At 47.3% G+C, this 22067-nt stretch overlaps 3 protein-coding genes across 9 annotated transcripts; 1 reads left to right on the forward strand and 2 right to left on the reverse strand.

Moving 5' to 3' along the window:
- Positions 1-727: 727 nt before the first annotated feature.
- Positions 728-3911, reverse strand: mrpl22 (mitochondrial ribosomal protein L22). 2 transcript variants are annotated; one of them, XM_064349707.1, is made up of 9 exons: positions 3777-3911; positions 3362-3443; positions 3207-3249; positions 2820-2955; positions 2585-2650; positions 2062-2139; positions 1872-1941; positions 1155-1372; positions 728-1109 (listed from the first exon to the last, which is right to left on the reverse strand). In XM_064349707.1, the coding sequence occupies exons 2-8, from the start codon at positions 3387-3389 to the stop codon at positions 1164-1166; spliced, it is 630 nt and encodes a 209-aa protein (XP_064205777.1). In that variant the 5' UTR covers positions 3390-3443; positions 3777-3911; the 3' UTR covers positions 728-1109; positions 1155-1163. The 2 variants fall into 2 exon arrangements, with proteins under 2 accessions (XP_064205777.1, XP_064205776.1); XM_064349706.1 differs by having other exon boundaries at positions 728-1372.
- Positions 3825-15936, forward strand: gemin5 (gem (nuclear organelle) associated protein 5). 4 transcript variants are annotated; one of them, XM_064349701.1, is made up of 30 exons: positions 3825-3966; positions 4157-4311; positions 4502-4683; positions 4814-4965; positions 5123-5224; positions 5475-5607; positions 5937-6102; positions 6231-6443; positions 6597-6682; positions 6888-6970; positions 7406-7539; positions 7786-7859; positions 8362-8543; positions 8843-8982; positions 9198-9369; positions 9587-9814; positions 9990-10115; positions 10512-10634; positions 11228-11320; positions 11447-11584; positions 11900-12047; positions 12608-12727; positions 12967-13177; positions 13499-13753; positions 14039-14201; positions 14413-14611; positions 14663-14741; positions 14793-15037; positions 15452-15536; positions 15654-15936. In XM_064349701.1, exons 1-30 carry the CDS (start codon positions 3825-3827, stop codon positions 15816-15818), a joined length of 4494 nt encoding a protein of 1497 aa, XP_064205771.1. In that variant the 3' UTR covers positions 15819-15936. The 4 variants fall into 4 exon arrangements, with proteins under 4 accessions (XP_064205771.1, XP_064205770.1, XP_064205769.1 ...); XM_064349700.1 differs by having other exon boundaries at positions 14413-14741; XM_064349699.1 differs by having other exon boundaries at positions 14663-15037.
- Positions 15937-16652: 716 nt separating this feature from the next.
- On the reverse strand, positions 16653-21822 carry cnot8 (CCR4-NOT transcription complex, subunit 8). 3 transcript variants are annotated; one of them, XM_064349702.1, is made up of 7 exons: positions 21662-21822; positions 20809-21012; positions 20407-20600; positions 19828-19989; positions 18918-19062; positions 18154-18264; positions 16653-17702 (listed from the first exon to the last, which is right to left on the reverse strand). In XM_064349702.1, exons 2-7 carry the CDS (start codon positions 20923-20925, stop codon positions 17574-17576), a joined length of 858 nt encoding a protein of 285 aa, XP_064205772.1. In that variant the 5' UTR covers positions 20926-21012; positions 21662-21822; the 3' UTR covers positions 16653-17573. The 3 variants fall into 3 exon arrangements, with proteins under 3 accessions (XP_064205772.1, XP_064205773.1, XP_064205775.1); XM_064349703.1 differs by lacking the exon at positions 21662-21822 and adding an exon at positions 21310-21545; XM_064349705.1 differs by lacking the exons at positions 19828-19989; positions 20407-20600; positions 20809-21012; positions 21662-21822 and adding an exon at positions 19455-19496.
- Positions 21823-22067: the final 245 nt, after the last annotated feature.

Raw genomic sequence — 22067 nt, forward strand, 5'->3', positions numbered from 1 at the left:
CTGGGCTTTTTTGAAGCTTGCTTCCTGATCTTGTTGAGAGACGTTTCCCAATAGCGCCACTGCGCCTGGCTCCAGTATAGGTGTTTCAGCCACCCGTTTCATTGTAAGTGAATGGTAACAATACAGCCAAAATACAAGGTCAGTTATTTTTTCCCCACAAAGAAATGTAGTCGCAATAGGTGTTTTTTTTCCTATATCTAATGTCTCTCCATGTACCGATTTATTAAGTTATTGTGTTATTGGGAAAAGACTGTAATATTTTGTGGATGAATTAGGGACAGTTTGCATCACTGCAGAGTCACTGTATCTCACATGCTTACTGGACAACCAGACTTCATGCTCATATAAGGGCCCCCCTTTTCCCTACTGCAGTCTATGGCTCCAATTCGGACAACATGGCGGCACCCAAAATCTGCACCTCCTGGGCTTCAAAACACTGCAGAGATAGGGACCAGGAAATGACCAGTGCCCCCTGCTGGACGGGAGGGCACTGGCTGCTGAGATAGGGACCAGGAAATGACCAGTGCCCCCTGCTGGACGGGAGGGCACTGGCAGCTGAGATAGGGACCAGAAAATGACCAGTGCCCCCTGCTGGACTGGAGGGCACTGGCTGCCGATATACAGACCAGGAAGTGCAATTTCACACTGGCAGGATTTAAAGAAAGAAAAGACACCAGGGCACGTCACAGTGACCAAGGAGAGAAACCAGAAACAGGCCCACAGTGGGTACGAAGTCCTAATAAATTTTATTTTAATGATAAAGCGCATGGGCGTTGTTTTGTACATTGAGAATCATGTTAGGAAGCGAGAATGGCTTCAGGCTACGTACACACATCCACACAACAGATTATGTATGAATGGCTACTGTTGAGACCTGACCTCATGATGGCAGGAAATGCATTCCCCCCCCCACCAGTGTTAAACATCCACACAGAATCAGTGCAAGATCATTTCAACACCAGCGCAAATTTACAAAGCATTCCTTTAAAGGGCTGATGTCCTCCGGAATAGAACACCGAGGGGGGGGGGGGGGGATTGGGGGGTAGAGTCATTCCAATAAAAAACCAAAAACAACACAGCTTTTTACAGAGACGCTCTGGTACAGGGTCCACGGCTGGCTCTACAGCGAGCGTATGACTCTGGTACAGGGTTCGCGGCTGGCTCTACAGCGAGTGTATGATGGTGCGGCTCCTCAGCTGCTCCACGTACTCCTTGGCCTGGTCGAACCCGGTCGTCTGCTCCACGGCGGGCGGCGACCCCTCCACCAGCTTCACGAAGTAGTGGCAGTGCACCTTATCCATGATGCCGAACATGCCCCTGCCGTGGATCCGGATCCGCTTCAGGTACTTCCCCTTGCCGGAGAAGGACTCGGCTGAAGAAACGCAAAAACACAAAATAAATAATAATAATGATGATCAGCGGTGATGTTACAGAACTTTCCTCGAAGACCCATTAAAGAGCAACTTTATAACAAGATAATTACACAATTGCACAGTACACATTTACATTTTTTTAAATTTCTGTATTCACAGAATCATACGGACTTCTTTAAGTTAGGATTTTTTTTATGCCTTACAAAGCAGGCCAAATCTGACCAGAGGAAAATTATTTCTCAGCAGGTCTGTTCCTAAAATAAATGGGAATCCACACTTTCTTTGGGGTGGGACTTTGCAGTGTGATATTTAGAGACACTGTAAAATAAATAAATAAAATAATCAAAACGGTCCCTTAAAACAAGGCTAATGACTATTTTATGGCCATACAGTCAGAGTGCAGGAAGTCACATTTCTCATTAGGAAATGGTTTGAACCAGCTTAGGACTCAGCATTCTGTAAAGGGGGGGGTTATACCCTTCGGCCGCAAACACTTACCAACGTACAAATTTGATTTGTACTCGACATTGTGATTTCTAACTGCCATATCCTGGGCCTCCAACAGAACCTTCAGACAGAGAGAAACAAAACCGACACATTACAAAAACGCTTTAAAATTCAGCAGCAGAGCAGAGTAAAGCATGATCAAGCTGCAGATGCAGGAAGAGCAGCTCGGCCCTGTGCCCACCTCCTTCATTATCTGCGCCCCCTTCTTGTCGTTGAACTCCAGCTGTGCGACGGCCTGGTCGATCGTCATGCCTCGGATCTGTGGGGAAAACAATCCATATCAACGCGCCATTTTCAACCAACAGGGCACACGGTTACGAGATCGACAGAAAAGAATACTTGATAAAATATTAAAATTAAGTGTTGGATGATTTCCCCATTTATATTTTGTCAACTGTTAGTTTCTGTGGTGTCAATTATTATTTGCACAGTCCAACACAAAACAGGTGTTTCTGTACAATGGTAAACGCATATGAATGTAAATACCACAAACTAAAAGTGCTTAAAAGTACTTTTGTCTCACATTCATCTTTTTGATCTCAAATTCAAATTCCTTTGAATATAGCAAGAATAACAAAATTCACTCCACTGCTACCATGTTTTTGGAAGGCACTGTATATTCCACAATCAACAATAAGGCATGACCTTAATATTAAGTACGACTACACGTTAGATTTATTTTAAGAATTCAACCATTTATTTACCAGTTTTGCCAGGTACCACATCTTGTCCTTGCTGTACTTTATTTGCCGTCTGCAGTGAAAGATTTCCTGGAAAGAAAGACTCTTCCAAGATTAGGATTCATTAAAAAATATTATTAACAGCCATCACTGATCATGAGATCGGCTGCATTGCAAGCTAGCCAACTACAGCCATGCAACAAATGCTAAAACTAACAATATGACAACAAAATGCTACTAGATATAAATCAAGACTCACAGCTGGTTTCCGCGGCTCGTCCCGAGTTTGCGGTGGATAAACAATTAGATTCTTCTTCTCCCATTTTCTAGTCAACTCTAACGTCGGACTCGTGTGAAAGAAGGACTGATGAACGGCACAGACTGATGCGAGCATTCTGAAAGACAGTGAAAACAAATGTTCATTATAATTCCTCGTGGCTAACATTTGCCGGGATGGATACCTCCCTGGGTAGCGGAAGAACAGGATACTCGATGGGAGATCAGTACGAATGGAATCTACCTGCTAGTGAAAATGAGTTGTAGCATAGCTACTACAGTATGCAAATTTTATTTTATTTTACCTTCAGCTCAGGTCATATCCAGTTAGCTAACCGCATAACTGTAGCTAGTCTACCCAAATCTTTACCTGGAATGCATCTGTCCTGCAATACTTCTCAGGAGTGTGACACCTGGAATAAGCGTGAAAAAAGCCAAGTAAATAAACGAACTGCACTACAACTTAAATCTGAGGAGCTGTTAGATGTACACTTATAAAGACAATAAACCAAAATGCGCTCTTACCCACTCCTGCCACAGTGGAGACCGCCATATTGCACCTTCTGACACGACTTGCTTTACGTTAGCAAGACCAATGAACGCGTTTCTATAAAAAAGAGTAGAAGTTTAGTTATTTGCCTAAATTTCATATCAGTCATATCGAGAATACTGGCACTACAGTTGCATACGATGTATATAGCTAAGCTCTTTCGCGTATCTCATTAATTTCAGTAAGCGACGTTTGTTAATTTAGATAAAGTCACAACTTCATATATGTTGCCAGGCAGTTCGGTTTATCCTGCATTGCTTTCCGTCGTGTTTGCGCGACGTTTCAAAAAGCTTCACGACTGTCGTTTCTGTTTACGATTCGGCATATGCATGGCATGGGAAGTGCAGATGAATATATTGCTGTGAATTGATAGCATGTCCATCAGCTCACATGTTATGACTTTTGTCTAGTAAAAATAACACCGTAAACAGTCACAGAATGCACGAGAGACTTCTTCCAGCCTCTCCTAACTGGTACTGCTCGCGGTCCAGCGACACGAATAGAAATGGTATATTTGGGTTCGGTGCTAAAAACACAGTATATTTGATCGACGTCACCGGCTCATCGCCTGCGGTTGTGGGTAAGTTCCAATTTTCTGATACTTTTATCACACTGGCAACTTTAATGGCCGATTAATTTAATTAGCAGCTACTTAACTAACTAATTGCTGGAACCCGTTGTCAACAGAGGGTACAGTTGCCCAGACGTCTGTGTGTATAGCTTGGTTTCCTGTCCGGCGTCTTGATGGATTTATTTCCCTTTGGTTTCAGGCGAGCTTAATGGTCACAGAGAAAGAGTGTCCGGGTTCGCCTTCTGCCCCCATCCCGGACAGGACAATCTATGCGCGACCACCTCTGATGACGGGACGGTGAGAATCTGGGACGTCAATGAAAAGGTCGTCCTGAAAGAGCACAGATCTCACCAGGTGAGTTAATAAATTATCACTAAACCCCACCCCCCCCCCCTCTTCCAATTATGCAACACTCAATGTACCGTTATTTGATCCGTTTCTATTCTTCATCAGAGCACTCTGCACCAGAGAATAGCAGTGTTGCATCTTTGATTACGTCTTTAAGTCACGACGTGATAAATACAGTTGTTTTTTTTTTGTACAGGGCACGATCTCGGCCCTGCACTGGTCTCCGGTGGAGAAAGACCTGGTTGTATCGGGCGATGAGAAGGGAATCGTGGCTTGCTACTGGTACAACCGGGACGACACGCAGACCTTCTTTCCTGAGCCAAGAAACATCTTCTGCCTGTCCTGCTCCCCTCATAATGGAAACCACATCGCTGTAGGGTAAGCACACCTGTCAGTACCCACAATGCCAATTGTCACTCTGAAATCCCACTGTGGAATATGTGTAAATGAGTTCATACAGAATGCCACTTGCTCAAGCCAAAGGAAAAGCTTATTTTGTTTCCTTAAGGTACAAAGATGGGATGATCGTGGTGATCGACATCAGCAGGAAGAACGAGGTGATCCATCGTCTGCGGGGGCATGACGACGAGATCCACGCCCTGGCATGGTGCCCGCAGCCCAAAGAGGAGCCCCTGTTCTGCCGAACAGAGGAGACCCCAGGTGACGGACAGCTGGGCCCCGCTGGAACTTACTAGAACAAGAACAACATCAGTCAACATTCTCTGAAACAGACAGCAAGAAAAAATCTTAGCAACGTGTTTGTAGGTTTCTCACGCTAGCTGATGCTTTATAGTTTTCTTTTTTTCTCCCGTCTCAGAGGTGACCAATGGAGTGACAGAGGAACAGGATAAAGGCTGTTACCTCGCCTCGGGAAGCAAGGACCAGACGGTGCGAATATGGAGCACAGCCAGAGGCAAAGGTCTGTTTGTCTGTCTGACTGTCTGTCTGTCTGTCTGTCTAACTGACTGTCTGTCTGTGTGTCTGTCAGACTGTCTGTCTGTCTGACTGTCTGAGTATTGGCCTGTCTTTCTCAGCATCTCGTCTGAGGGGAGACACCTCGTTTTTGCGTTCTGGTGTGCTGTGTGAGTTAGCGGTTAGCGGGGCCGGTGTGTGTGTGTGCTCAGGATGCAGGCGAGCTCCTTTCAGAACCTACCTGTTCTCCCCGTCAGGTGTGATGACCCTGAAGCTGCCCTTCCTGAAGAGAAGAGGGACGGGGGTGGACCCCACTGTGAAGGAGAGGCTCTGGCTGACTGTGCACTGGCCCCGGGGGCGGCCTACGCAGGTCCTGTCCAGCTGCTTCGGGTTCGTAGTGACCACTTCAGACATTGTCACTCAGTGTGGAGTTATTCCAGGATGTGTTCGTGGCTACGAATAACTGTACATAATGAGTAGTGTGCCTTATCGGACCTGTGTTTGGTAGTTGTTCTAATGACCTTCAGTAATCACTTATTGTACGTCGCTTTGGATAAAAGCGTTGGCCAAATAAAAGTAAAGTAACGATTATATCATGATTAAATATAATTCTCCTTATTCATGCTGTTGATAACTTCTTGGGGGGAGGGGGGCTGTCTGTGAAATGTTCTCGCTTTGTGCATGCCTCACCCCTCGCCCTGTTGCGCTGTGAAATTTAGGGGCGAGCTGATTCTGTGGGACCTCACCAAAGCGGGGAAGCCGAAGTGGAGCCTGCTGGGCTCCTCCTCGGACGGGCAGAACCACAGCCGGATCGTCTTCAACATGAGCTCGGTGTGCCTGGGCGAGGGCCGCGAGCTGCTCGTCAGCACGTCCATGGACCGGGAGGTAGGCGCGCGCGCCGGGAACATTCCGGAAGGCCGCGGGCGACCCGGCGACAAGAAAACACCTGACTGAGAAATTTGGGATTTTCTGATCTCTTGTTTAGTATCGACCTTAGTGTTTGTGTGTTTCAGATTAAGTGCTGGGACCTGTCCTCCTTGGAGTGCTGCTGGACCCTGCCCACCCTGGGGGGGTTTGTGTACACCCTGTCCTTCTCCCCCGTGGGGACGGGGTGCCTGGCCCTGGGGGTCGGGGACAGCATGATCCGAGTCTGGAGCACCCTGTCCGTCCAAAACCGCTACGAGACCAGAACCTTCTGGCAGGGCATCAAGTCCAAAGTCACTGCGGTGAGTCATCACTGGGCGACTGCAAGCCATCGCTGTAGTGCTTCATGGTGTTTAAACATGAAACGTCCAATTGTTTTTAGGTCATTTAGCCGATGCATTTTAGCCAAGGCCACTTACAGTAGTGCCTTTTGCATGGTTTTGTTTTTACTACAGTTGTCCTGGCACCCAACAAAAGAAGGGTCCTTGGCATTCGGGACAGATGACGGCAAAGTTGGGATCTATGAAGCCTACTCCAATAAGTAAGCGGGGCTTTGTGTTCGGTCTCTGTCATGGCTCGGTCATGTCAAAGGTTCTGTGTTCTGAAACGTGCTTAAGTATGAATGTAGTATGCAAAAGTGTATGCATGTAGTTTTGTCTGTATATGTTGCTAGACTAAAATACTGCATTGATATGCATTTATGTACATATAAATATATATATTTAAGTCATAATTTTTTCTACCAGGCCTCCTCAGGTATCAAGCACTTATCACCGAAAGACGGTCTACACCTTGGCCTGGGGCCCCCCGGTCCCCCCCATGTCTTTTGGTAGGTTAAAGCTGTGCAGTGACCGTGAACTGTACCTTCTGACTGACTTGGTAAACGATAAAAGTTTAGTTTGCCACGCAGAACCCATCAGTAGATGAAGGTTTAAATGTGTATGCAATGAGCCCTTCTGAAATACGCCCTTGAGCTGGAGATGGTTTGGAAAAGGCCTTCCTTCCATAAGAGGGAGATTCACTGGATGAAGATGGCCGCCGATCTGACCTGTTGCAGTGGACGACTCTTTTAGTGCCGTGTCTGTCATGCGTCTCGGAGACTGTAAAGACAATCGCCTCAGCTTTTCTCAGACGAGACCTGACATTTAGAAGTTTTGAAGCCAAATGTGTAGTTTACACTGATGGATGCCATGTATTGATACTGTCGGTGTGGTGGGTGAGGGGGTGTGAGCTGTTCTGTGATTGGCTGCTTTCTTTCTGTAAGGGGGAGGAGACAAGCCCTCAATAAGCCTGTACAGCTGTGCTGGGGAGGGGGTCATTTTTCAGCACGACCCCTGGAAGCTGGCGGGGGAGGCCACAGACATCGACAAGGTCATCCGAGACACCAACAACATTAAGGTGAGCTACCAGCTGCCTCACCTCACTGATCAATTCTCGTTCTTTCGCTCAAGCTGGCAAGGTGGACACATTTTATTTAAAACCAGTTTAGTCCTTCCATTTAATGTTCACCTCTTGGAACATGTCTGTTTTACTTGGTGGGTTTGTGCTTAAGTAAGATGTATTTCTTGTAGTCTTCTAGCATTTATTATTATGCTGCCATGTTTAGTCGTTGTGCTTACATATATATGCGGTGTGTTCTTGCAGCACAAGCTGTCACCTCACACAGATTTCTCCTGGAAACCAGATGGTAAAGTGCTAGCCATCGGGAATGAAGATGGGTATGTAACTTATCAGTCCTGCACACACACACACACAACTGCAAAGCCTCTTTAAGTACGTTGCTTGCTACTTCTGGCTTTTCCTATGGATATGTACTAAATACAACAGGGTTTCTCCTCTGATCATAGAATCCGGTTCCAGACCAAGCCAAAATGTGTGCTAGCTTGTCACCTGGCTGGCTATAGAAAAAATGTGACTGAGCTTAATTTACAAGTGGTCAGAGGATTCTGTAGTTTTGGTTGTGTGTTTGAATGAATGAGAGTTCTAATTACTCTTTACAAGTTCACGTTTGAAATGCTGCCTAACCTCCTAGGCCTGCCTCAATGTAACCCCTCAGTTGGGGGGCCCGGTCCCACCCCTAATATGAGGGGCCCGGTCCCCGGTCCCACCCCTAATACGGGGGGCCCTGTCACTCTGAGGGGAAGTGTCTCTCGCGGGTCGATGGCGAAGGCCTAGAACCCTGAAACAGGAAGCGGTCATAACGAGCACTGTGTCCCGTAGGTCTATAGAGGTGTACCAGGCCCCAGACCTGCGGCTGCTCTGCACCATCCAGCAGCACCACAAGATCATCAACGTCCTGCGCTGGCACCACCCGCACGCCAGCCGGCCCGAGCTCGGCCACCTGCTGGCCTCCGGGTCCAGCAACGCCGTCGTCTACGTGCACAACCTCAGGAGCGTCGTAGGTGAGAGGGGGCCGCTGGGAAATCTGAAAAACGTTTTTAAAAAATCAGAGGGGATGCTGGGATTATCAGAAGGAGCCATCGTCTTTAACTTCTCATTTAATACGCAATTCATCTTTGGTGGGAGGTCACAAATGTGTGATTAGAATGTTCTGAACATTCTAATGGTGATGTCACAATCGCTGCTGGTGACTGAAAGCAGTGGAGTTCTGTGGAGTTCTAGAACACTGAGTTAGAATTTTGAAAAAATCCTGCTCTTCAAAGGTGATTTTGATGTTTGTGTTTTCCCTGTCCGCGCGCAGAGTCCCCGCCGGAGAGTCCCGTTCAGATCACCGAAGCGTTCCGGAGCCTGGTGGGGCACACCGCCAAAATCACCTGCCTGGCCTGGAGCCCGCACCATGATGGACGTCTGGTCACCGTCGGCTACGACGGCACCGCCCAGGTGAGTCTGCCGCGACCGCGTCCTTTAGAGTTCCGTCTGAGCGAGCCGCTTACCGCCAACTCTGCAGAACACAGCACGAGCGCAGGTGGGAAGGAACGGGGGGGTGGGGTGGAAGGAACGGGGGGGGGGTAAGGGAACTGGGGGATGGTTGAAGGACGGGGCTGTGGTCTAGGACTGGGGGGGGCTTGGTAATCTTCAGACGACTGTGTCTCCAGGTGTGGGACGTCCTGTCGGAGGAGGCCCTGTGTAACTACAGGGGGCACAGGGGGCGCCTGCTCAGTGTGCAGTGGTCTCCGGTCGACCCCGACGTGGTCTGGACGGGGGGGGACGACTTCACCGTGCAGGAGTGGTCCGTGCCCAAGCAGGAGCACACCAAACCCCCCCGGGGTGAGTGTTCGGGATGGGGGGGTCTGCTGGTTTCACCCTCTCTGCCACTACGCTTCCAGTTCATACATGCAATACCTTAGTACCTTAGAACATGTGCCTTTTCTGGCCATATCAAACAGTTACACTCCGAAGGGTAGTCTGAGTTTAAATTCTGTCACCGTTTTCTTTGAAGCTTCAAGGTCGCTTTTGAACGTTTGAATGTTTGTTTTTTTTCCAGGAAAGAAGGGCGTGGAGCTGGAGAAGAAAAGAGCGCAGCAGCAGAAAGCGTACGCCAAGAAGAAGAAGAAGGAGAAGGCCGCTGTGAAGGGCGGGGCCAGGGGTGCGGAGGACAAGCCCCTGAACGGAGAGGAGAGGGGTGGAGAGAGGGAGGGGAACCACGCCAGGCCCGGAGAGGGCGTGTCCGACGAGGATGAGGAGGAGAGAGTCAGCACTCCTTCGCCCACAGGTATCACAGCACGTTCTCCACCTTTCACCATGACATCATATCCTGCAGTTTCAGACTGAAGGTCTGCCACTGCGTTTCAGTCACTTATGCAAATTACAAAGTATTATGAAGTCTTAACGGAGCTGGTCAGCACACTGGGGAAAGATTTGACGGTTTCCTCTCGCGGCCGTTTCAGTTTGGTCAAGAGAAGCAGGTCGGCCGACGGACAGGACCGCGGCAGATAAAGTGCAAAATGGCGGGAAGCCCTTTGGAAATGAAGGAAAGAAAGAGACGAGAGAAGAGAAACGGAGAGAGAAACCAGGTCAGTTTGAGAATCACGCTCCATACGAGTCATTTCTAAATGGTACATTTTCCTCAGGGATCATTGCAAAGAGTGTTTTATATGTTTCTTACTCCATATTTTATAAACCTCATTTAATTCAGCAGGTCTGTTTTCCAATAAAAACAATTTCATGTTTTATCCCCATATTATTTGTTATATGTAATATCAGCTCTGTGTACATTGTCCAATTAGGCCGTTACTGTCAGGCTATCGTATGCATTGCTAACAGTGCAAGGCTAACAGCGAATGGCCTTGCTTTGTCATGTTCATTGAGTTTTGATGAGCTCTTTTCAGAGCTGTTGTTTACATGTTATATCTAATGTGAGCGCACTGAGGGTGTGTGTGAGTGAGTGATGGACTGAACGGTTTTGGCAGAAATTCTCGGGAAGAAGAAGAAAGCTCGATCCATCCTTCCACTCAGTACCTCCATGGATCATCGATCCAAGGAGGACCAGCAGCAGGACTGCCTCACCCTGGCTGCAGTCAGGTACTCTGAGGGTGAGTCCAGCCCAGTAGGGTTAGGAAATCCTATTTTAACCCCTAGATATGTAGGACCACAGATGATTAGAACGTTCTTAGAACTGAAACTTCTAATGCTGATGTCACAATAACCGCTGGTGACTGAAAGCAGTGGAGTTCTAGAACACTGACTTAGAATTTTGGAGGGAAAAAAAATCCCAAAAAAAACCTACTCTTCTGAAGGGTTAAGGGCTTTTGTCCATCTACAGCTGTTTATGGAACAAAGCCACAAGACACACAGTTTATTAAAACGAAGCGGTGAATTGATGGCACTTTTTGTGAAAATCGTTCTCACACAGCAGTTAAGGCACACATGAGAGAAACTCTGAATGTCTGAATGGATATTATAATTACAGGCTGTTTTGTACCCCCAAATGCCCGACCCAATTAAAAGTTGCATGATAAATGAAACCAGTCTCTACCTATCTCCACACAAACCTAAAAATGTCTACATTTGTCAGGAAAAAGTACACATGGTGTTTGTGAGGGCTATCAGGGTACGACTAACAGTGAAGCCATTCCCAGCATGCATTGCAGAGTGGTGCCATTAACATGGCGGTGTCTGTGTGCAGGACCGAGTCAGTGTGTACCCGGGGCCGGAGACCACATCCAGCTGGGGCTGTTCACGGACAGGGAAGCGCTCTACAGGATGTTCCAGGAAGAGGGTAAGGAGAACCAACAGAGCCGTCTGCCGTGCCTTAACATTCACGGCACACTCAAACAGAAGACTTCTCCTATTGGTTGTGAATGTATTTGCTCACCTGCGTGCGCGATTTTGATTGGCTGCGCAGGACAGAGCCACACGGATGGAGGGCACTATGACTCGGCTGTGTACCTGTTGCTATGGAAAGGTGACATCACAGGCGCTCTGAAAATGGCCACTGAGAAGGGGGAGCTGAGCGACCACCTGGTCTCTATTGCACCAATGGGTAGGGAGTGGTCATTAATATTAATAACAAAATCATAACGATGATGATAACTGTGAAGCCACAGCCTGAGCTGGCCAAAGAATGGTTTTGTTGTGTATCTAAGCCCCAGAAGTCTGAACCCCAGGAGAGGGGTACTCCTATTGTATAAAGGAGTTGTGTAATAATAATAATAATAACAGTAATGCTATGGAGTTAATACAGTATGTCATCACTGCTGTCTCTGGGCTGTGTTTTAGTTTCACCCTTTTTCCCTTCATTCATAAATGAGCTCAGTCTGGTCTTTTAGCCCCTGATCCCCTGTCTCCCTCCTCTCAGCGGGGTACAGCGTGTGGCTGAGGACGGTGGAGGCCTTCGTCAAACAGCTCTGCTTTCAGGAGCAGTTCCTCAAAGCCGCGTCCCACCTGCTGTCCGTCAACAAAGTCTACGAGGCCGTCGAGCTTCTCAAGTCCCAGCAGCTCTACAGGTTACTGAGCCCGTAAACACTTTCACACACACACACACACACACACACACACACACAGTCACACACACACTCACACACACACACACACACACACACACTCCACCAGTCCACACTCACAGACTACAAAAACACACACACACACACACACACAGACACACACACTCCAGACCCAGTCCCAGCAGCCCTACAGGTTTACTCGAAATAAAACAACACTCTAAAACACCAGACGACAGCTACAGGTACGCACTCTACACGACACATCTCAAGGTCTTCTGTTTTCCCCCTTTAAGACTGTCTGGTTACTGTATCATTATTATGGAATTAAGTCTTACATTATTCATACGGTAGAATGGGTAGAATGATCAAATACTGTGCATCTCTCAGGAGACTAGAATGATGGAAGGTTTGTCATCCATTAGCAGTGTCCTGACAGGTATATTACACTACATCAGAATTCACTTTAGGGCCAGAAAACGTTACTGCACGAGTGATTGTAGGGTTCAGTTATTAGACGTTCAGGGAAGCAGGCCGTGGGGGTGACTGCTGTGTCCATCCTTCAGGGAGGCCATAGCGCTGGCCAAAGCCAGACTCCAGCCGGAAGACCCCGCCCTCAAGGACCTGTACACCACCTGGGCCGCCGTGCTGGAGAAGGACGGGCATTACTCCACCGCTGCCAAATGGTACGTTTAGAAAGCCGCCGAGCTCAGTTTGTGGTCCTCACGAAAATCTGTGAAATCTGACAGTGCAGTGCATTTCGCAGCCCTAGAACACCCGTGGCCCCCCACCCCCTTTACGCCCCCCCCCCCCCTTTCCTGCTCAGTGACATGGCTGCCCAGCTTTCCCCAACAGCGTGTGGACATTGGACATTATTAGCTTGAGATACGTGACGTTATGTTTTTTTGTTTTTTCGATCTTTCAGTTACCTGGCTGCAGACTCTGCCTTCGACGCCGCCAAGGTCATCGCCAAGAAAGGCGACGTGATTTCGCTGAAGACCGCCGCCAAGCTGGCCGCCGTGGCGGGAGAGAACGAGCTCTCGCACTCGCTGGCGCTGAGATGCGCCAGGGAGCTGACGGCGGCCGAGGATTGGCTGGGGGCTCAGGAGGTGCTGCGGACGCAGGAGAGCCTACTGGTGAGTCATCCGCACGACTGCGCGTGTAACTGGGCTGCTAATGACATCATCATCAAAAGCACTGACTTGAGTTGAGTTTCTGACTTCTGTGTTTGAGTTGACTGTGTTTGAGTTGACTGTTTGAGTTTGTGACTTCTGTGTTTGAGTTTGTGACTGTGTTTGAGTTGACTGTGTTTGAGCTTCTGACTGTGTTTGAGTTGACTGTGTTTGAGTTTCTGACTGTGTTTGAGTTTCTGACTGTGTTTGAGTTTCTGACTGTGTTTGAGCTTCTCACTGTTTGAGTTTCTCACTGTGTTTGAGTTGACTGTCCGTACCTTGCAGGGCCATCGAGTGATGCTGTGCACTAACGAGCTGCTCGTTATGAGGCTGCCGGAGTCCTGCGTAACCAAGCGCAGCTGCTCGTCCAATCACAGCTGGTCCGAGCCGCGCGGGGAGGACTTCCTGTCCGCGGTGAAGAGCGTGTGGCAGACTGAGACGGGCGTCTCCACTGACGACCTGGACAGAGTCCGTTCGATTCGCCAGCAGCTGAAAGCGATGGACACGCCCCCTGCGGCTCCCAACATCTCCACCAATCAGGTGCTCCTGTGGCTCCTCACATCCCCACCAATCAGGTGCCCTGTAGCTCCCAACATCCTCCCCAATCAGGTGCCCTGTGCCCCAAGGGTGCGAGCTCCTCCCTGGTGCACCTATGGCCCGTGCTGCAGCTATGGGACAAAAGCACTGACAACCGTGCTGCTGAAAGCAATGATAGAGAAATGAAAGCCAGACATTTGTGATTTAGAAGAATGAATTTAGTCTTAAATCACCGTGTTTTTAAATGTCCTGCTCGCTGACTAATTCTGACCGCGTGTCTCCCTTTAGCTGCTGTACCAGGTGTCGCTGGACATTACGATGGGCCTGTTGAGCTGCACTCTGGGAGAATGGGGGGCGGGGTTAGAGGAGCTGCTAGGGGGCGTGGCTCGCTGCAGTGGGGTGGGGCACTTTCGCCTGCTCTCAGAGATCTGCAGTCTGCTGTTTCCTGAAGGTGAGGGGGGTGACATGCTCGGGGCCCAATTTCCCAAAATGGAGGTGCTCTTATTTTGGCTCTGACTTATCACAGAGAGAGGGGCGTTGAACTGGCATTGTGCTCATATGACACTCCAGATGTGATTTATTTTGCATAAGTAAACCCTCTTGTGTGTGCGTGAGGTGGACTTGCTTGTTTGGGTACATTAAGCGAGCGGTTCCTCCTGCAGGTGCTGACTCCATCGCACGGTACAGGGAGAGGCTGGAGCCCCTGGATGAGGCCGGCCTGGCCGCTGTCAGAGGCCTGGAGGCCTGGGTGTCCTACGTGCGGCTGTACCAGCTGTGGTGGAGCGGCGCTGCCGATGGCGGAGGTGGCGGTCAGGCAGCGGGAAGCGGTGCCGGCGACGCGCTCCAGTCAGACGACGTCACGGAGACCCAGAATCCCTCAGCCGGCCGTGAGCCAGATGCGCAGGATGTCATGGAGACCCAGAATCCCTCAGCCGGCCGTGAGCCAGATGCGCAGGATGTCATGGAGACCCAGAATCCTTCAGACTCGCAGGTCGCCGTGGAGACCCAGAATCCCTCAGACGGACACGAGCCGGACACGCAGGTCATCACGGAGACCCAGAATCCCTCGGACTCGCAGGTCGCCGCGGAAACGGCGGCGGTTCTGGGCGGGTTCTGCCGGGCCCTGCTGTCCGACGCGCACGCTGCCCTCCAGGCCACACAGAGCGCTGTGGCGCAGATCCAGCAGCAGATAGCCAGCCTGGTGCAGCTGCACAGACTGACACAGACCTCCGCAGGCCCAGCGGAGGGACAGACGGACACGGACAGCACCACGGATCCTGACCACAGGTACGAGTTCATCCCTCCACTCTCTCAGTTCCTGTTTTTAGGAACAATTTCTGGGTTTGTTGGACCATATTTAAATATAGTCTTTCTCCTCGTTGGGAAAGACCCTGTGGTTAAAGGTTGGCCCCGTCCTTCAATACCTAATTGGCTGTACACACCAACATTAATCCAATCTAGGAGCGAGCCAAAGTAAAACGTTTCGTTAGGGACGCAAGAACAGTCTTTGGTTGTCACTCACGCGCTTATCAAGAAATGTAGGTAAAATGTTAGGACCAGTTGGCATGAAAACCAAACAGATACGCCCATTGTTGCCCAACCCTGACGTACGCGGACTGTGTAGCCACCCATCTTTGAAACATCTTTATAGAATCCGTACGTCAAGTGAAATTTGTCTAAAATGTGCAACTCCTTCCCCAGGGATGCAAACGGCTCCCTGCCCTCCCTGATTGCCCTGGTGTCTGAACGCCACAAGGAACTGGCCGAAATTCCTGAACACATAAAGGTAAGGAAACTTTTAATCCAATTACAATTACATTTAAGATTACTTTGGGAATACTACTCGTCATTCAAATGGTAAGAAAAGCAAAGGGTGTTAAATGATGTTCTACCCCCCTTTCAGAAATACTCTTTCCCGGACGTCCTGGAGTGTTGTCTCGTCCTCCTGCACATGGACAGGAGCTGTACTCGCGTTTCGAAGCACCTGAAGGAGGAAGCCTTGCGTCTGCTGCAGAAACACGGGCCCCCGAGCATCCATCGCAAAGCCTGTCAGAGATTCCTTAATTAACGGGGACAGACTTTCACATCAAACTATGAAGTCAGACTGGACTTTTTTTTTTTTCTTTTTTAAACACTTCGCTCTGACAGCAAGTGTGTATATGTAATAAAACCTTTTCATTCATTAAGTTTGTTTCCCATTCTATTCATGAATAGATTATGATTTTACTACCACTTTTTTAGCATCAGGGTCAAGACCAATAAAAACTAGAGCTGCTGGACAGTTTCTTCAAAAATGACTATCAAAAATCTAAATATTTCACTTGGCTAGCAGGCTTGGTGTCACCCATTGGGATTTCACAGTGAAAACATTTAGCGCTTCTAGAATGTTCCCATTAATATAACATTTATTCCAGCATGTTTTAAGGCAAGCTTCTCCTTTTAATATTACCTGCTAAAATTACTTAGCTTTGTGGTAATAACCAATCAGGTGCAGAAATTAATGTTCCCAGTAACAAAAGCAAGATTGTTGGAGTTGTGCAACTACTTGTACTATTTGGATGTATTTGGATTTTTTAAAAATTTTTGCTGCAAGACATTTGCAAATAATCTACACAGTGGCAATGTTGCAAGCACATCATAAAAACCTTTGAATACTTTGAAGTGCTCCAATTTACCTGAACCTCAATGTGCTTGTTGCTTAAGTGATTTAAATCATTGCTTTAAAGTTATGCACGAAGTGGAAGATATTTAAAGTGAATGGATACCTTTCAATCAGTCTCATATTACATACTCAGCATAAAACTAACATAGGCCAAGAACTCTGTATGATGAGATGCACAAGGGATTTTGATTTGGAAACTGAAAACTTAAATCTGACATCAGGCCACTTCTTGCAAACATGGCTGGTAAAATCATTTATTCAATCAGTGAGCAAAGCATTCACTGAACATGGAAGAGTGCTCTGAATATGGCAAAATACTTTGTTTCTCAATCGTACCAACATGTCTCAAACTTCGGAGAACATAAATACTAAAATGTCACATTCAGCAGATAGAAAACATTTTAATATACAATTGTTAAAAACAATGTAGGATTAAAAAAAATAGAAATCGCAAACATCTATTAAACGTAGCTGCGAATAACTTAAGTACAACTTACAAAGACCTTGGATGCATCCCTATCCCTACCACAAGACGAGCAAGGTTTGACTCTAAAATTTCATTCCACTAGAGGAAAAATGGTAAAACGTATCAGGCTCTTTGAAATTTTACATTTTAATATACATACCTTTCCAGCATAATTTAAAATATCACAATTCCTACAAACATGTATCCAACAGTGATCTGATTCTTCAAACATCTGCAAGAGATCTTGAAACACAAATTGGTCAAAAGAACTTCTTAAGCAATGTAGGAATTCTGGGAAACAGTTGCCGTTTGATCCCAGTGAAATGCTAGGTGTCAGTAGCAGTGTGTAACACACAAGTGCTGGTCCCATGCTTTAAAAGACTGGATTTCAAAACTGCAATGCTGTAAAACAAAAAAAAAAGATAAAACGATCCAAATGTCATCATAATGCAAAGCTAGAAAGGTTCAGCAGGGGATTGTGGGGGAAAACGGCGAAATATCAATCAGCTGTGACTAAACTGAACGGGTCTGGGAATGTTTTTAAGTCTGTGAAGACCAGCGTCCTTTTATAGCTGTGGAAATCTTACAGAAATTCATTACTGCCATCGGGTGGGGTGGGATGGAGGGGATCAATACAACTACTGGATGGGATAAAACAAGCCAATGGTCTGTCTGGCGCCGCTGGCCTCTTCGGGTCAGTGTTTGTTGTTGGTTTCCTCTTGGGAGGAAGAGGAAATGCCGTTCTGGTTTTGGGAGGAGCCAGACCCCAGGCCGTACAATCGCCCGCAGTACTTCGCATCATCAATGTTGTCTTCGAAAAACAACTGCGTAGGGGAGGGGGGGAAAAAAACGATTTTACATCCTACAGCGGTAGCTCAGTGTGAACATCGGCTATGGAGGTTAATGTAAAATGTAAAAAAGGCACATTTATCATGGGGAAATAAGAGCTCATCTAAAAAACAATAAGAACAAAAGGTAAAGAACAGCCTGAGATACGCTTTATGACATTAAGCTTCAAAAGGGTGTAAAAATATAAGCATATAAGGGAAATATTCATATTAGAGCTGAGCCACTGTGAGGCTTTTCACACACCCAATAAAAAGCACTGGAGATAAGAAGACCATCTTATGACACTACACAACCCTCAACACAGATTACTGAACAAAGCCAAATTAAAAACGCTTAATTCCAAATGGCCTCTCACAGCTGAAGCAGTGGCACAAGCCCCTGGGGAAAAGCAGAGGCAGCTCCTTAACGCCGTTAAGGCACACGTACCTCCTTCATCCTGAAGAAGGCCATCCCCGTGAGCAGGGAGTCCGAGCCGGCCTGGTGCTGCCTCCCAATCCTCTTCAGCTCCAGCTGGTCAGCGACTTCCTGGAGACCCCCCTGACAAAAGGGACAGAGACACAAGTAAATACCGCAGGGCAGTGGCCCTCAATCCTGGCCCTGGAACGCCACAGGGTCCTCAATCCTCGCCCCTGGAGCCACAGGGTCCTCCACCCTGACCCTGGCGAGCAGGGTCCTCAATCCTCGCCCCTGGACAGCCTCAATCCTGACCCTGGAGAGCCACAGGGTCTGCTGGCTTTTGTTACTTTGCTATTCGGTACTTGAGTAGCACAGCAACTGATCAGTTAAAGCAGCTGATTACAGGGCTAATTCAGGTGACCTGGTTTCTTGAGTGTGAATTAGATGCACGATGTTACGGGGAGAGAAAAAGAAGCAGACCAGGACAGAGGATGACTGCTGTAGCCTATTCAGGCTTTAGTTGCACTAATGTACAAGCAATGTACCTGAAATGATAAAGATACCAGTGTGCAACAACAGTGACTCCATCAGCACCGCTGCAACCAGATACACCATATGTTGTGTGCGCTTTGTACTCATATCAATCAGTTTCCCAGCCAATCATACACTCAGAATATTACAAATGTACAACAGGTTTTGCAAATCAACTCATAATAGAAATGAACGATACACCTGTATTGTCAATACTGCTTCTTTTTTTTTTTTAAACCAATTTTCTCTTCGACCGCTCTTACCTTCAGGTTCTTGCAGCTCTTCATGAGATACTTCACGTCGTAAATGGCGGGAAAGAAGAGGTTGAGGATCTGAAAGAACTCGTGCTCCTCCTCGGGCAGCCGGGCGTCTGTGAGAAGCTTCACCAGGTATCCAAAATCATAGCCGCTGCGCAGAGCAGAGAACAGGGTCAGAAGGCACTTCAGTCAGATCCAAATGACAGTCAAGTACAGGGGTGCGCAACGCGGGCCAATCCGTTTCAAGATTTCCTTTCAACGTCTGCTCTTAAATATTTCACTAGCCCGATCGCTTCGTAAAAGCACCAGGTACAGCTACAGACTGCAGGTGTACCCTAAAGATTTTACTGTGCTAAAATCACAGGAGTGAACCAGCGGAGCTTATAGAGCTGTCAGAAAAATAAGCTAAGCCAATTAGGTTAAAACAAAAACCCAGCAGCGCATACTGGCACTCTGGGACCGGAGTTGTGCACCCGTGTCATTACCTGTGGTAGTAGAGCCACCACGTGCCCTACTTATCCCCAACTTATCCCCAGTCATTACCTGTGGAAGGAGAGCCACCACATGCCCTACTTATCCCCAGTCATTACCTGTGGAAGGAGAGCCACGTGCCCTACTTATCCCCAGTCATTACCTGTGGAAGGAGAGCCACCACATGCCCTACTTATCCCCCGTCATTACCTGTGGAAGGAGAGCCACCACATGCCCTACTTATCCCCAGTCATTACCTGTGAAAGGAGAGCCACCACATGCCCTACTTATCCCCAGTCATTACCTGTGGAAGGAGAGCCACCACATGCCCTACTTATCCCCAGTCATTACCTGTGGAAGGAGAGCCACCACATGCCCTACTTATCCCCAGTCATTACCTGTGGAAGGAGAGCCACCACATGCCCTACTTATCCCCAGTCATTACCTGTGGAAGGAGAGCCACTTGACATTTTCACACAGCACCAGACCAGACGTCATCAGGAGCTCTGCAAAGTACAGGGTATCGATTCCTTCTTCTTCGTGCTTTTTGAACTGCAACCCAGAGTTCTGGAGCAGATCTATTGAGTCTTGGGAGTACATGTCCTCTCTAGAGAAAGGGGGAAAAAAAGATATTGAAATCTTTTAATAAAATAAAATTAGAAGATCAGGGCAGCATCTATTAGAGGAAAAAGCTATACATGTTAATGTATTCTCTTGCAGGCACTCCATCATTAATCCTACTGACAGTCCTCATCAGAATTCATGAGGTTGCTTGTGGGCTTGATATAATATGGTCCAACTTTGCTAGCTCTTGCCAAAATTAATGCCAGATAATACCTTATGGATTGCTGCTGTCCAGAATAAGAACTGAATCATCTTTCTCGACAGGATACATTTGGATTAAATGCAAGCAATTATTAAGTCGAAGGAATATTAAATTCCTTTTGTTTTTTTTGTTTCTTGCCGTACTTAAAACAGTCACTCCCAAGCCACTGGCGCAAGTAAAAGACTGATGTGCACATACGTGAGATTAAATTTGAAGTTGAACTGCCAGGTGGTTGTTCCTGGGGGGTAGTCACCGTCCTCGTTCATGAACGTGAGTCCTAGTTGTATAATTTTCAGCAGGTCCACATTGCAGCGCAATAGCTGATACTGGTAGTCAACCGTGCTGCGGAACTCCCCGATGGGCCGAACCACCACTCCCGGGAATTCGGTGTCCTGCAACCACAGTAGACCACGGGAAATATCATTAAATGCGGTCACAATTTACAAGCAGCCATAGTAAAATGTATTTTACTTGCATTTATTTTGCATCAAAGAATCGCTCTTAAATGCAATTCAGTTTGCCGCTACATAAAGCAAACGTTACATCAGCTGAGCTGTCCACCTAACATCAACTGCACGTTGACAGGAATGGAAAGGTTACCATGGCGATGTAATTATAACTCTGGATAATTTGTCGGATTTTCCTCATTTCCTCCTCCACGTTGCTGGCCCAGACTTCGCAGATAATCTGACTAGTATCCGCGAGTGCGGCTGGCATTTTGCACGGTTTTCGGAAACGACTGAAAACTCCTCGGAAATTTGAGCAGCACCTCGAGGAAGCAGCGCAGAGACTGCGACGAAAACACTGGGGAAAAATAAGCAATTTAGAAAACATTAGCAGTTAGCATAATTTTGCGGAACTGTTCAGTGTTAGCCTGATTAGTCAACTTAATCTATGTGTACAACCCACTAGCAGGCTGGCAGGAATATTAGCACGTTACAATACCATTCAAATTATATAGCTTGCACGCTACTAGCTGGCTAACCACCAGACGTACCAGACAGGCTTAATGGTTAAATGGTGTTAATATAGCCTAGTCAGTTACTGCACTCGTAACCAGTTAATAATATAAATAATATAACTGAACATGACTTCACCTACCTAGCATTTGCCAGGGGTAATCTAATGAGTGAGCAAGCTATGTTAGCTAGCGAACCTTAAATACACTTCGGAGTTACAGCACCTAACGTTAGCTGCAAACTGGATAAGCAACAGTGATGAATGAAAATAGCAGATACCAGGGCTAGCAAACAATCCTGAATTGTATGTGAAATTATTGTTAGTTTGCCAAGTACGTCTAACGTATACAGATCGCCACCAAACTAACAGATACTGCTTAGCAATTTAGCTCGCGAACATTAACGTCCATATACATTTTCAAAGTATCCCTTCTCTAGCCGTCTAACGCAACGGATATTTCAGTGGTTAGCAAATCAAAAAACGTCTGCCATACCTGGCCTGTGTTTTTAACGATTTCCGTCCGTTTTGTGTTGAATTAGCAGCTTTATTCTAACCTAGCTAATGTTCGATAGCCAGCTAGCCATCCGATATCGCAGAAACATAAGGAGGCGCAAGCGCATTTGGTAGCTTGCAACCTTATTCACCTTTGACCCCACTACGTTACGTTTCTGCGTTACGTCCCCTCGGTCACAGCCAAACCCTCTCAATTTCCCGCCCTCAGTTTGACTATAGCCAGAAAGTGTGGCAATGGTAACAATAGCCTCTGATGAAAAATGTTACCCTCTGTAGTGTCCAGCATCAAAAATAGAAAATCATGCAAGCGTACGGTAGTTTTATCATGACATTCCGTAAGAAAAACCCAATTACCTCTTTAGGGAAATGGCAATGCAGTAGCCAAG

The sequence above is a fragment of the Anguilla rostrata genome, chromosome 9, assembly GCF_018555375.3.
Source record: "Anguilla rostrata isolate EN2019 chromosome 9, ASM1855537v3, whole genome shotgun sequence".
Classification (NCBI taxonomy): domain Eukaryota; kingdom Metazoa; phylum Chordata; class Actinopteri; order Anguilliformes; family Anguillidae; genus Anguilla; species Anguilla rostrata.

Bases quoted from the DNA above. Each gene is read 5' to 3' on its own strand.
- mrpl22 (XM_064349707.1), bottom strand. From the start codon at position 3,389: ATGGCGGTCTCCACTGTGGCAGGAGTGG. The intron at 3,250-3,361 runs GTAAGAGCGCAT...CGCTTATTCCAG, and splicing joins CTCCACTGTGGCAGGAGTGG to GTGTCACACTCCTGAGAAGT. The intron at 1,942-2,061 runs GTGGGCACAGGG...CTCTGTCTGAAG, and splicing joins GGGCGCAGATAATGAAGGAG to GTTCTGTTGGAGGCCCAGGA.
- gemin5 (XM_064349698.1), top strand. From the start codon at position 3,825: ATGCACGAGAGACTTCTTCCAGCCTCTCCTAACTGGTACTGCTCGCGG. The intron at 7,860-8,361 runs GTATGTAACTTA...TGTGTCCCGTAG, and splicing joins GCCATCGGGAATGAAGATGG to GTCTATAGAGGTGTACCAGG. The intron at 15,038-15,451 runs GTACGAGTTCAT...CTCCTTCCCCAG, and splicing joins ACCACGGATCCTGACCACAG to GGATGCAAACGGCTCCCTGC.
- cnot8 (XM_064349702.1), bottom strand. From the start codon at position 20,925: ATGCCAGCCGCACTCGCGGATACTAGTCAGATTATCTGCGAAGTCTGG. The intron at 18,265-18,917 runs GTAAGAGCGGTC...CCCTTTTGTCAG, and splicing joins AGAGCTGCAAGAACCTGAAG to GGGGGTCTCCAGGAAGTCGC. The intron at 17,703-18,153 runs GTACGTGTGCCT...TCCCCTACGCAG, and splicing joins CCTTCTTCAGGATGAAGGAG to TTGTTTTTCGAAGACAACAT.